The sequence below is a fragment of the Cardiocondyla obscurior genome, linkage group LG27 (genome assembly GCF_019399895.1).
Source record: "Cardiocondyla obscurior isolate alpha-2009 linkage group LG27, Cobs3.1, whole genome shotgun sequence".
Taxonomy (NCBI): Eukaryota; Metazoa; Arthropoda; class Insecta; order Hymenoptera; family Formicidae; genus Cardiocondyla; species Cardiocondyla obscurior.
The window spans coordinates 1,197,153-1,211,118 of record NC_091890.1 but is presented as its reverse complement, the minus strand read 5'-3'; the positions used below and the strand labels follow the sequence as shown (position 1 = coordinate 1,211,118).

The 13,966-nt window shown below is 37.6% G+C and overlaps 2 protein-coding genes across 7 annotated transcripts in view; one reads left to right on the top strand and one right to left on the bottom strand.

Annotated features, from left to right (window-relative positions):
• The window catches only part of Eip78c (Ecdysone-induced protein 78C), a 70,193-nt gene extending 58,784 nt beyond the window's left edge, over positions 1 to 11,409 (top strand). For 2 of the 4 annotated variants that reach the window (XM_070673212.1, XM_070673209.1), the window contains 4 exons: positions 937 to 1,325; positions 1,692 to 2,009; positions 2,143 to 2,527; positions 3,127 to 11,409. In XM_070673212.1, the coding sequence (XP_070529313.1) occupies positions 937 to 1,325; positions 1,692 to 2,009; positions 2,143 to 2,523 (1,088 nt within the window). In that variant the 3' untranslated portion in view covers positions 2,524 to 2,527; positions 3,127 to 11,409. The remainder of the gene's footprint in view (positions 1 to 936; positions 1,326 to 1,691; positions 2,010 to 2,142; positions 2,528 to 3,126) is intronic. The other 2 variants (XM_070673211.1, XM_070673210.1) reach the window with 2 other exon arrangements.
• Positions 6,942 to 13,667, bottom strand: LOC139112277 (glycerol-3-phosphate phosphatase). 3 transcript variants are annotated; one of them, XR_011547356.1, is made up of 8 exons: positions 13,560 to 13,667; positions 13,410 to 13,503; positions 13,096 to 13,344; positions 12,672 to 12,923; positions 11,973 to 12,597; positions 11,087 to 11,226; positions 10,349 to 10,423; positions 6,942 to 10,289 (listed from the first exon to the last, which is right to left on the bottom strand). XR_011547356.1 is itself a non-coding variant. In XM_070673223.1 (6 exons), exons 1-5 carry the CDS (start codon positions 13,572 to 13,574, stop codon positions 12,254 to 12,256), a joined length of 954 nt encoding a protein of 317 aa, XP_070529324.1. In that variant the 5' UTR covers positions 13,575 to 13,667; the 3' UTR covers positions 12,080 to 12,143; positions 12,226 to 12,253. The 3 variants fall into 3 exon arrangements, 1 of the variants encoding a protein (XP_070529324.1); XR_011547357.1 differs by lacking the exon at positions 11,087 to 11,226; XM_070673223.1 differs by lacking the exons at positions 6,942 to 10,289; positions 10,349 to 10,423; positions 11,087 to 11,226 and having other exon boundaries at positions 12,080 to 12,143; positions 12,226 to 12,597.
• Positions 13,668 to 13,966: the final 299 nt, after the last annotated feature.

The window sequence follows — 13,966 nt, the reverse complement described above, 5'->3', positions numbered from 1 at the left end:
GAGCTTAAAAAAAGAAAAAGAAAAGAAAAAGAGAAAAAGAATTATCGAGCGAGATTGTATGTTAATTTGTCAGTTATACGTACCGGGTCGACTTTGACTCCTCGAGCGTACGCCGGAAACGAGCACGCGAGTGCGCGGCGACCGTCAGAAATTCAAACAGAATTCTACGAGATCGCGCAATCCAAGCCGTCAGTGATGCAAAATCTACTTGCCGCCCGTGCCGGGAGGGCAAAGTAAACCAAAGGGCAGGCGTGTACATAATTAAACGTCAGAGTTCCAGGGCGCAATACTGGTCCTACGTGTGCGAAGTGCGACCTGCGAGCGTCGCTTCATCATCGTGTCACGTGTCGCAAACGAAATTGTAACGAACTCACGTAGTCCCGCGTAGACGCGGGGTGTAATAATCTCGAGAAACGCGCGAACGAGACGGCTTTCATTTAAATCCTCTTCGGCTCGACTTTCGGAAACGTTTCAAATTTTTTTATTTAACGTAAAATATCTTTGGACCCGTTTAAATCGGACGTCCACGCGAAAAGAAATCTCGTAGACTATAAAACGTTCCTCTTCAAGTCCCCGAAATACAATTCACCAAAGATACACATTTCTAATCGATCGCAGCTCGGGAGACGGATTTTTTTTTTCTTTTTTACGTCGTACGTTTTCGAGAAAAATTATCTCTACCGTTCTCGTAATAAATCTCGTCCCGCTGTGATAATACTTTAATAAGTAAAGAAGCAAAAGTTTATTCGCGAAGGAAAAACGACTGTCGCACTCGGAGAAAGAGACTTCTGGAAACACTTTTAACTTCAAAGGTTTTATGAAAATCAATATCGAAAGGGACGGGGACGTGTTCGCGAGAAGGCGTATGCAAATGATTCCGTGAATATCCCGAGACCTTCCTGAGCGAAAATCACTCACGAGTCCGTCTCTTTGCAGCCGTGAGGTACGGCAGGGTGCCGAAACGCTCGAGAGAACGCGGCCCCGAGGACACGATGGCGACGACCATGACGACGACGACGACGACGACGACGATGGCGGCTATGGAAATGCAGCAGCTGACCACGCCCGACACCGGCAACAACAACGCCAGCAACAAGAACAACAACAACAACAACAATAACAACAACAACAACAACACGCAGAGCCAAAACGCGATCTCGCGGGTGCCGTCGGCGGCGGTGGTCGAGGCCGATCAATCGGACGCCGACGTTAAGCAGCTGGCCGTTTACGACGTGATTCATCAGGTGTCGCAAGCCCATCACGCTCACTGCGGCTTCACGGAAGAATCGACCAGAGGCCTCACGAGGAAGCCCATGATAATACCGGTAAGCCATAAAAAAAATAAAAGAAATAAAAATAAAATAAAAAGACCGATCCGTCGGGGACTCAAGACACCTGAAAGAAACAGTCACGAAATTTAATAGTATTTAATTTAATTAGTTTAATTTATTTTTATATATTTAAATTAATTAAATATATTTAAATTAATTAATAGCTTGGTAGAAATTTAATAGCTTGGTAAAATAAAGATATTATACTTACGTTTGTTAATATGATTAATGAAGTAGACACGCTTGTTCTCCAAGCATGACGATATTAGTTAAACGCCTCGTGATGCATTAGCGCGAAGACTGACTTCTCGCTGGAAGTGGTAGCAAACTCGCAGGTTTGTTTGTAATCTTGCTGATTAGGCGAGTAATTCTTCGCAGCCCACCAGCCCGGAAGACCCGGAGGCGGCGTCCTCGACCGCGGAAACGGTCGAGTCGCAGAGGATCTGGCTCTGGCAGCAGTTCGCCACGAGGGTCACGCCGTCGGTGCAGAGGGTGGTGGAGTTCGCCAAGCGGATGCCAGGATTTTGCGAGCTCTCGCAGGACGATCAGCTGATCCTGATCAAAGTCGGCTTCTTCGAGGTCTGGCTCTGCCACATCTCCAAGATGACCACCGACAACTCGATGACCTTCGAGGACGGCACCTACTTCACCCGCCAGCAACTAGAACTCATGTATGAGGTGAGATCAGCGTGAGAAAATTAAACCAAGCTTGCGTTACTTTAATTTTATCAAGTCATCAAAGCCATCAAAGTTCTCTGAGACTTTCATATTGCTGTGTGATTCTAATTCGATTTTATTTTTCACAATCTAGCCTGATTTCGTATCCGCACTTATGCAAGTCACATCGTCGTTGAATGCACATCAATTGACGGACACCGAGCTGGGCCTGTTCTCGGCGGCGGTGCTGCTGAACGAGCGACCGGGACTGAACGACGTCAAGGCCGTGCAGAGGTTGCAGGATCGCGTCCTGGAAGCACTGAGGGTGCAGGCTACCCGGCCCACCGGCGAGAATGCCGGCGGCACGGTCACCGCGATCACCAACGTCTCGCAGAGGATACCCGAATTGAGAACGCTCGGCGCCCGACACGCCAATCTCTTGGACTGGTTCCGCAGAAACTGGACGAAGCTCAAGTTACCGCCGCTCTTCGCCGAGATATTCGACATTCCGAAATGTGAGGAGGACTTGCAATGAAAAGGTAATCTTCAGTAACAACCCGAGGCCGCTTCTGTAAAAAGAGAGGAAATTTTTCATTCATATTCAGCGAAGCGGACGCTTCGGAATGATACGAGAGAGCATTCGTTGCGAAGCTTTCGTTTCTGGATTAACAGAATAACGCCGATGACACTGGGAAAAAAAAAAAAGAGTCTAGCAGTGAGAAGCGTGAACTTTGCGCACGCAGTTTAATAATCAATAACCGACTCGACAGTAATGACATTTGCAAATAAATAAATGTTTTAAAAGAATATTCATATGAAATATGCTTATATTCCATGTTTTTACTTTGAAACAATTGTTTTTGGTTTATCTCTGATAATCTTACTTTTCTTTTGTTCCCCTTGTTCAGTTAATTTCACTTTTCCTCGCTTTTACTATTAATTATTTAATAATTCAACATTTTCGATAAATAAAGACTGTAAATAACTTGCTTTATTTGCATCATGACCGGCTATTATAAAATAACATTTATAACGTGCGGCGGTTTCACGGACAAATTCAATTTTAACTTCACGTATTTTTAAGATTTATTTAATTTTAATCTTGAACTTTCGAATACATGAAGTTACCTTTGTTCAGCAGCCTCTGTAAACCACAGCGAGGTAATTCAAGACCAACGATGCTTGTGGTGTCGGCGAGAAACCGAGTCGCCCGAGCACTTACCGAGACCGTTCTGAATATCTAGAATCATTCGTTTCAACTCGTAGAGTTAGCGAGACACATCTAACACGATCAAGAGATTCGAACTGTATGAAGAACGGATGGTTGAAACGAGGAATAAGGCGAAGACTGTTTATCGCAGAGAAAATTGAAGAGAACGGGAAATCTGAAGACGCGATTGTCGACGGAAGTTCCCTGTCGCGGGGATATCTCGGTTGCTTTGTCAGCGGAAAAGGAAAGATTTTCGGTCGTGGAATCGCGGAGGACTTGCCGCACTAGGAAAATATTCAGAAAATAAAACTTACCGGCGCAATCGTCGATCATCTGTACGGCGAGATCGAGCTGCGGACACTGGCGTGAATTTCTTATTGGCGATCTGTTAGAGAACTTCCTCTAGAATTTCGATCGCTCCAGCAATTAAACGCAAGATGATTTTAAGGAGGAAGAGATCATCTTGAACAGCCGCGTACGCAATAAAAACTTCCGTGCAAGCTCCACCTAAGATCGGAGGACGAATTTGCAGGTGCAATTTGCTCAAAATTCAGCAGAAACGGCTTTGTACTATTCGCCAAGCAATAGCACACATGCATTAGCAGCACGCGCGTCTTCGAACGGGCGTATACTTGAAAATACTCAATCGACGAGGGAGAGATCTTTCGCACCGCTTTGCCACCGCGTCGAATAAACGGATGGCTGTTTCAACAAGCTTTGCGATGAGAGAACAAGCACAAAAAAAAAGCGTGAGTTGAGCTATGGACGATCCGTTCGTGCTCAAGAAAAGAATATTCTGTCCTTTACGTTTTCTTCTGTTTCTTTAGATAACTCTAAGATCTAAGAATAATTAAAAAATATATATAATATATATATATATATATATATATATATATACACAGCAGCAGTATATATCTATGTACTGCGTGCAGTACCCGTCTGAGCGGCTAGAATGGAAATCGGCCAAACTATAGTATCAGAAACACCAACTATACTCAACGGACATATCACAAATTAAGATTACAAAGTGTTTCCTCATGTATTAAGCGTCGCCGAGCACGTCCGTGTCTCTTTGCAAGTGTCGCGGCCAACACAATCGCGATCAGCTCGAATTTTGATGTTGATGACATAAAATAGTTCATGATTAATGAACACTGCATCTCACGACGAAAAAGAAGAGCTACCTTTTTTTTTATAATATGTTAATAGTGAGACAAACTCTTAATTTGTGTACACATTTTTCTTTTTTTTTATATTAACGTAACTATATGAAAAAGATTGCTGAAATATTATAATTGAGGCGGCATACATATCCGTGTTCTCAACATCGAAATTCGGACTTGTCGCTGTTGTCGATCTCTGATTTGTTTGCGACACCGAGGTAATGATTGTATGGCCGCGTAAATGTAACGAAGCGTACGTGCAATTAATTGCGAGGCTCTCATAATATAAGTGCGAGTACGAATACATATACGCATACAGCAGCTATAAGCTTACGTATGTAATTAATTGCGCACGAGCGCTGAGAGGAAGCGTATACAAACTTCATGCTGTAAAGTGTAAAGCTCGAGAAAGGAAAATCTTTATAGAACGTATCTTCTTATAGGCGCATCTGCTATGAATTTCAATCTATGCAATCTCTATTTTTATTACTCGACAAGTAGAATAGTGAATTATATCTCGATATACATATATATATATATACATATATATATATAATTATATAAATATATAATTATATATATTAAATTATATATTGTCGCGCGGCGCTTCAGGAGACTGTTCCGGGCGGAAGTGCACAAGATAATGTCGGAATGCAAAACGGTGATTCGGATTAAAGTTCCTCAATTAAATCGCGTGGCAGATTTGCACGTGCTTTTTTTTTTCTTGCAATCGACACGGCAAACCGACGGTCTGTGATTTGTTAAACAAGCTCAGGCATTTTTGCACGCGGGTACAAAAATTTACGAAACATGTGTATCAACGACGTCTAGAGAACTCTATCATGATTCGCGATTTCTCGCGGAACGATCTTGCAATGAGCGCGCGCGACCGACTCTTCAAACTTTAAACACTAATAAATTTTCTGACAATGACTAGCGTATAATGCATAAACGGTATATAATCGCAGAGCGTCCGTGTACGTACTTGTGCACGTTTGTTGTGTATGCGTGTGTGCGTATGCGTTGTATGCGCGAGTGCATCGAAATACTCATCCTCGAAACGTGGGAATAAGAGAGCAAAAAGAAGTTTATTGATATAGATATCACTGTTTTACCTATGCGCCGGGCAAGCTTGAAGTAAACTGCCCCGGTTTATTATCGCTATCACTCAAATCGAAGGTGCGGTCTTTGCGATATTAGTAAAAGAAAGGATATTCCAATCTTTTATCACTCTATCCCTTTCTCTCGCTCTTTCTCACTCTTTCTAAGCGCTCACATCAAGTTGTGAATAAACATATCATACTTAATATATTGGACAAAGAAGATATCACCGTTTAATATAATATAAATATATATACAAATATATATATAGGAGAAATATATATATGTATATTACAAAGGAACATATTGAAGCTATATTGCAAAAAAAAAAAAAAAGAAGTAGCTGTTAATTAACGCGTTAATGTCGAGTGAATCGCAAGGTAGGACATATCGGTGATTACAACGCAACGATCACGATTACGTGATAGTGTTCTCTCGCTTTTATATTCTAATAATCATCGTAATCGGCAGTGGAAGGTCTCTCGTGATTCAACATAAGCCATGCGTGCGTAATTTGGCGCTTATTGATTGTTACATTGTTTCCGCTTTCTATCCGATCATTACGAAACGAGAAAAATGTCGATTAAAGCTCCAAAGTTTTGAACAAAACTTGAAGAAAGCATAATACCTTTGGATAAGATCCAACAAAAAATCGTCGATATCTCTTGAAATTAAAGAAATGTGGAAAAAGGAAACACTAAATATTATTTTTTTAAGTACTATATCATTATCTTGGCATAAAAATCAAAGATAAAATATTGAAAATGGACGAATATTAATAATATTATAAATATTATTACTTTTGTGATCGAGATTTTTCTCCGGTTCCGTCATGGTCGTACTTTTCAAAATTTCTAGTCCTACGAAAATTATTCGCCGAGGTAGCAACCGTGAATTGAAGTGGTGTTCTGACGAGCGTTGCTGGAGTATATAATTAAACGGCCAAATACATCATAGTAATAAAATAGCGTAATACCGTATTATTATATGATAAAAATAAGATAATTCTCTATCTGTCTTTATCTCTTAGTGACGACGCCGGTCAATTGTCGTTCGTCGTCCTTGCGTAGCGCCGATAGTGTTCCTTCGTGTTCTTGCCGGTTGTCTGCGCGCGACTTGATGATGTTTCACTTCTAGAAATGTGTCCAGGTCCTTTCACCCTAATTTTACCCAGATCTTTCGCTTCGATCACTAATGGTCCTTCGTTCTTCGACTTCTCATAACTCAAACACGACGATTGACCGGTACAGTATACAAAGAACGAATCATTCAACGTACAAAACAATCGAATTGGTTTACTTTGAAATCCGATATAATGCGAGAAGGACCAAATAAAAATTGCAGATGTTAATGTGTTAATTATCTCAAAAGAGTACAAAGAATTCAAAAAGAATTTGTTTTAATTCCTGCGTTATGAAATAAATTCTTTTCTAAATTCTTTTCTCGTGTTTCGACTGAGACGTTAAGATTCATCTGCTCTTTTAGTTCTTTCCTTTTTTTTTTTTTATTTAGTCCGTCCTTCTTCCTGCCACATCCTGGACTCTACTAATTTAATCTCTCTCGCTTTGTCTCTTAGATTACAAGATTCGAGATTTCGGTCATGGTGCTATAATATCTGTATATACTTATACAAATCGTTGGTATAATCAATATCGTTACGATTCATGATATTATTGCGGTTAAAATATATCCGATCATTATCGCTGTGCTCCTCTCACTGCTATTATTATTATTATCCTCGATATGTTTGTTATCCATTATCGCATCATTATTATAACTATTATTACGATTATAATTATTATTGATAAAGATATTATCTTTATTGCTATATTGAATGTACTTATTAGTGATTATGATCTATATCGACGTTATATATTATCAGCGGCGTTATTTAAGTCGAGGAAAGGCAAACGTTAGAATGATAAAACGGTCCAAACAGTTTTTCAAAATACTTCTATGCATATTCCGACCGCAATTTGCTAAGACTACATACATATTAATACTACGCTCTTCAGTTTAATATAGATTTGCGGTTACATGTGTGCATGTCTGCGTTCTTTTCGATATCAAAATGCGACATATATCCATAAACATACAGGATGGCCACAAATTCATACGAATTGAACAAAATTATATCAACTAAAAGAATTAACAAATCGCTAAGGGACTTCATTTGCATATAAAACTCGTTTCTGTTTGCAGAATCCTCAATTTATACAGATAAAATTTAAAGAACTGATTAGTAAAAAGAGAAATATGTTACCGCATATTCAACTTATACTCTATCAAGCGGCTTAAATATATGTGAACAGTGGTCAACGTATAAATAGTGAATACTATGCTCTCTTAAATTTTGAAGCACTTAATATTTTTCAATCAAAGTTTCCCAAAAATCTGTTTTTGTTAGAATACTGCTACAATTTAAAAAGGAATACATATCAAATGTGTATTAATCTTCGCATTATTAAAGAATTACGAGATAAATAAATATATGAATCTCTGCGTGAAGAAACGACGGGCCGAATTGTAATAAATATTTGTTCCTATTTACATGCTCGCCACTGTACGTACGTGCATACATAAAGTACCCCTGTCATCGCGCATTTTTTCGTGACCTTAAGCCTAGTAAAAATTCTTGCTAATTAATTAATTATTAAAATAACATTTCGTTCAATTTAAGTCCACGAAAAGATTATCAAGTTTATAATTTTCTTTGAATTATTTCCACGAAATTCAAACAACTGACGTTTACAGTTTAGAGAAAATGCGCGACACTTGAAATATGATGTACACATATACGTTATTAACGAAGACGTTGGCGACGACAAGAATAATGGTAACGGTGGGCGATATCGGCGTGCCAAGGGAGGCGGGAATTATTCTTAAAAGAATATATATATATATTACATATATATGTATAAAATATAATATAAACGAAGATATAAAACGATATTAAGGGTAACTACGACAAAAAAATGACTGCTCTATACTGCTAAAGTACAAATGTTTTCATTTAGTTGTTTTATAAGACGATATCGATCTGTTAGGGCTCGCGTTTATATTTCGCATTTAACGCTAGAAAATACGATTGCCGCGGGTGATTTTTAATTGTCTCATAAAAGTTGCATATAGGATGTTATATGAGATTAAGAATTTAGATAACTACATATGGAATGTTAAATATGAGATATAAGCGCGGGTCGGAGTTTATAGCGCGTCGGTTTGGGCACACACACATATAGTCCAGCGCGTGTACATATATAAATATATATATCTGTATTTATTTGTTAATCTCTAAACGTGTGGCTCGCCAGAGCCACACGTGTGTATTCATATAGGATATCGCAAAAATCATAAAATCGCTTTTAGTCGGCCGATGTTATTTTTAATTAGTCTTTGGAGTCGATTGTTTCCTTGCAAATTCTTGAAGCATTAATTAGTTCTTATTATAATTAATCGTGAAATTCAGATAGAATGTCTACTGATAATAAATATATTTAGAAATTCAACATCGACTATATCAAGATTGATTCATGTTTGCAGGCTTAGCTTTTTAATTGAAATTTAATATTGTATATTTTTTTTATATTTTATTTTATAGAGGAAAATTAAATTTCTAATTTAATCGAGTCATACACGGAAGACAAGTGCTTTCTTAATTTTTTTTTGGATATCCTGTATGTATAATGCAGTAATACGCACACATACACGCATATCACATAACATATTCTTCTACCGCTATAATTCGAACGCATAATGTACATCTTCTCCATTTCGTCCATTTCGTAAAACATGAGACGTTTGATTTTTTTTTTGTCTCGTCGACAATCGTGCGTCACACAGCGACATTCCAGCTGGATGAACAGATTTTTTATTTAGAGTTTATGTAGAAAAATACAGAGTAATTCAAATCTATATCGCTCATAGGAAAAAATTAATGAAATATTTGATTATTTATAAATATGTTATTAACGAAATGTAATTTAATACATTGAATGACAATGTTCTATGTAATAAATGCTTTTATACTTTATTCTCTGTAATCTAAATATCGGAATATATCTTCTTAAAATATTAAACAATCCAAAGTTAAAAAATTAACGCCAGAAAAGATTTCCTACGATGGTGAAAAAAAAATATATTTATAACAATCATTGTTTTATTTAAAAAAAATGACGTTTCTCAATTTTAGCGACACATGTTTGAAACACTCTGTACGATCATACGTTTACGAATGAAATTACAACATACTATTAATTTTTGCAATTTAGAGATATCTATCTAACGACACCACTGTGTGTTTGCGTGGGTATGTGGTCTTTTTTTTTTCCGAGTATGCATGTGTCGTGCATGTACAGGGCGTGCGTGTGTCGTCAGTTTTAATTAATAATTCCACTTATAACAACATCGCAGAAATAATAACATGCTTGCGGCATAACTTGTCATTATAAAATACGGACGTTTCTTTTGTGTACCGGAAGGTCTAGCGAGCGAGCGCTGTAGGAACGATTACATTTGAATTCGTTGATTTATATTATACTTATAAGTGAACAAAATTTTATCAATTTATTGTCCTCGTCCTCTCGTTAAGATTTGCTCGTTATCAATCTCTTATCTCGTTACAATACAGCATTATAATGTAAACCGTAGCGAAGGCAACAGTCGTTAGTTTTCCAACGGCGTTGAAACGGCAGCAAAATCGTTTACGTAGAATCCCTCACGTCGTTCTTCTTATCATCATCCGCTTTCTTCTCCCTGTTATCTGAACCGTCTATTGAGCGATACCGTAAAGCGTTAGATTCTCCCTTGTTAAAACCGTTCGATTACCTACAAATACACAATGAGAAAAACTTGTGCCAATTACAAGACTAATCATTAATACGTACTAATTCATAGAGAACGAGAGGGAAGCGACGACGATCCACAAGAAATTGAAGAGCTTACTTCTGAAGCTACATATCCTGAAAAAAAAAATAAAGAGAATAAAATTCAAGCATGGCAAACCTATGCGATGCATTATTTGTTTCTAATATTTAAGACGTTCTAGAGGTAGGCTCTTCGATTGCAATATACCGGCGGCGATTCTACTTAAGTGATCGCACATATCGAAATACATATATACCTTTTAAGGCTGTATCAATGTTTAATTGTCCATAGGGTCCGAAATCCCTACGGATGCGTGTAAACTAATACAAATTTTGCCTCCGAGAGGATAGTGTAGCATGGCAATAAAAAAAAAGCGATCGTATGCTTTCTTCAAGCGTATCTCTCTCTCTCTCTCTTTTTCTCTGTTTATTCATATTTCAAAAAATTAGAACTGTATTTCTCTATCTCTATCTATCTATCTCTTTCTCTCTCTGTCTTTCTCTTTCTCTCTATCTCTTCTGTCATTACAAAAATTTCTGATAACATTTTTGAATGCAGCGTAAAAAAAAAGATAAAAAAAAAATGTTACATGTAACAATACAATGATTGCGTTTATTAGTGTTATTATCGCGTGTTTTTCTAGTCCGCGAAAGATTTGTGATATGTTTCAAAAGGATGTATAAGAGAAATTATTTATTGTTACAGCCGATCTTTGATCGACGTGCCGCAATGCATTTCGTTGTGAAATTGAAGCGTACCTTGAATGCGTTATATCTTTCCGACGTGTATCACGAGGGAACTGTGATTTTACACTGAAACTTAATATTGAACTTAAAACAATCCAACGGAGAGAACGCAGTCTGCAAAGGCGGCTTTGTTGAGACTTCTCCGTGTCTATCTGAAAAAAAAAAAAAAAAAACGTACGGGTCTCTCGTAATGCCACTTATTGCGAAACGTTACATATGGTGGTAATGAATGTTACGCTGTCTCGCTACAATACTTACGCATCGAAACCGTTAACGATTTAGCTATTAAAAGATTTTACAATTCTTCGAAAAAAAAGAAAAGAAAAAAAAAAGAATTCGATATTTGGATGTGTCTATGTAACATATAGGCATGCACCTCTGATTCTCCTTTCTGCAGAGATTGGAGGAAAGATCCTCCCGGTAAAACTTAGAAAGTATAAAATAATATATACGGACGTACACGACGAGATAAAATACACACATACAAGTACACATATACACACAACGGATACATACACATACGTACCACGCTTCTTTTATATTATACGATATAACGCGTTAAATATATTTCATTGTTATGAGTTTACGACAAGCTCTAGCTAGGGATTATGAATCCGTATCTCTCTCTACCATTAAGTTTACCATTATCATATATATATATATATATATAGATATATATATTTGAATAATATATATTGTATTACCACAATCTTTTTGCACACATCCTTTCATCCTCTAATTCATCTTCCTTTCACTCTATATATATATCTGTCTCTTTCTCATCCGAAATGTGCATCATCCCTTTAAAAAAGGTGTACTTTTTCATATAAAAGGCATTGCCAAAATAAATATGGGGTTGGAAGACTTAAAATGGAAAATTTACTTTCTCGCTTTATACCTTTGTCTTTTCTTCGTACATCCAAATGTTCTTCCTTTATTTTTATTCCAATAATCGCACTTTTCTTATTTTCTTCTCCAAGAAAAAAAAAAATTAATCGAGTCAACTACACGGTAATTTACATTTAATTTCTTGAAATGTATACAGTCTATTGAATTATATAATTAATAGCTGAAATACATAAATACATATGTAAATTTAGCTGTGTGCCGTGAGATATATTTCATATCTGCAGAATACTATAAAAACCTACTTTTCGTCACGACTATAATCCTGAGAATTTATGATATTTCAGTTTCCAATTCCTTTAAGTACGGTAATAAATCGCCAAGCGCGTCTATATAGTAATTTGGTACGAGCTCTCGTTCTTCCTGTTGCTCTGATTGCTTCCATTTTTCAACATCTGACAAAGCAGTTACTCCCGTCAGGACTAGCAAAGTTGTAAAACCACAATTAGCTCCAAAAAGTATGTCGGTGTTACATCGGTCTCCAATCATCAAAGTACGCTCGGGATTAATGTCGGATCGTTCCATCAACATTTTAGCCATGTATTTATCTGGTTTACCCATAATCACTGCTTTCCTTTCAGAGCAACTTTCTATGCATCTGACTAGGCTTCCTGTACCTACAGAGAAATGCAGATTTTTAATTAATATATTTGCTGTATAAATATACCTAAGTGATTATTTCAATACCAACCAGGTATCACAACATCATTGGACACTGGAAATCTTTCATCTGTATTAGTCCCAATAAAATGTACATTAGGATCATTCAGATAAGTAGCTGCTTTAATCATTTTAGGATAACTGAAGTGCTCATCAAAACCAACTATAACAGCAGCTACTTCAGGATCTTTTTCAAAAACAGCATATGGGACATTCTGTTTAATTAAATCCGGCCCTATTCCACAGTATGAGATCCCAGCTTGCTCCAGTTCCTTTGTAATCCCTGTGAACAAAAACCAGATATTAGAACAAAATTATATAATATGTATTTAGCCAAAATTTATATTATAAATATATGCATAAAGACATTGGCTGGTCCATTAAAAATAAATCAATCCATATTCCTATACAAAGTATACAACTTTATCTTAATTCCTGAACAAATATCAGTTTACCTTCAGAACCAATGACATAGACCTTTTTGGTAAAGCCTAAACTTTGTAAGTAACATGCTGACAAATGTGAGGTGCACAGAATATCATTCTTGGTCGCCTCGAACTTGAGAGTCCGACACTTTTCCACAAGATCATCTCGGGTCTTCGTACTGTTGTTGGTGACGTAGAAAATCTGCTTGCCGAGTTTGCGGAATAGATTCATGACGTCCGCGGAGTGCGGCAAAGGAGTCATGTGCATCCATAGTACACCTGATAACGAGACCTGAAGAATTAATGTCGTACCGGTCAAGCTTGCACGTGCATTTTTTACTCACCGTCGCAATCCGTCAACACTGTGTCGAACGAATTCAAGAAACTTCGCACGTCTTGACGTGATAGCGCCTTGACGTTTATCGCAGACATTATCACCTACAAAAGCGATGACATGTATTACGAATGCTGATGTCGAGGAGATGGATATATACCCGCGTTATCGTCATGGAGCGATAATACACGTTCGGACCAGTGGTCGCAGACGGGCAACATACGCACACTAGGCACGATACCTCGATTTGCCGGTGGCGGGCTTGCAGCGGATTTTCTAGGAACTAATCGAAGTTAAGATTTTAAAGGTACAATCACATGTAACGTAACTTTCGCTGACCAATCACGTGACATTTTGAATATCAGCTTCCAGCAAGTTTCACGTCGAGCAAGCTCTTCTATTGGAGCTTATATTCAATGTTACGTTCGACTAACTTAATCGGAGCTTGGTCGAAGTGGATTTTAAAAACGATGCTGTTTCCTCTATTGTAGAAAACTCATGGGTCGTGGTCTGCCGCGCCTCGGGAATTAGGGTCACCGTCCTTGCGTGTTGCATAATTAGGTAATG

Coding starts and splice junctions, on each gene's coding strand:
- LOC139112277 (XM_070673223.1), bottom strand. Junction 13,345..13,409: donor AGTGTTGACGGATTGCGACG/GTGAGTAAAAAA, acceptor TCTCGTTATCAG/GTGTACTATGGATGCACATG. Junction 12,598..12,671: donor CAATGATGTTGTGATACCTG/GTTGGTATTGAA, acceptor ATTTCTCTGTAG/GTACAGGAAGCCTAGTCAGA.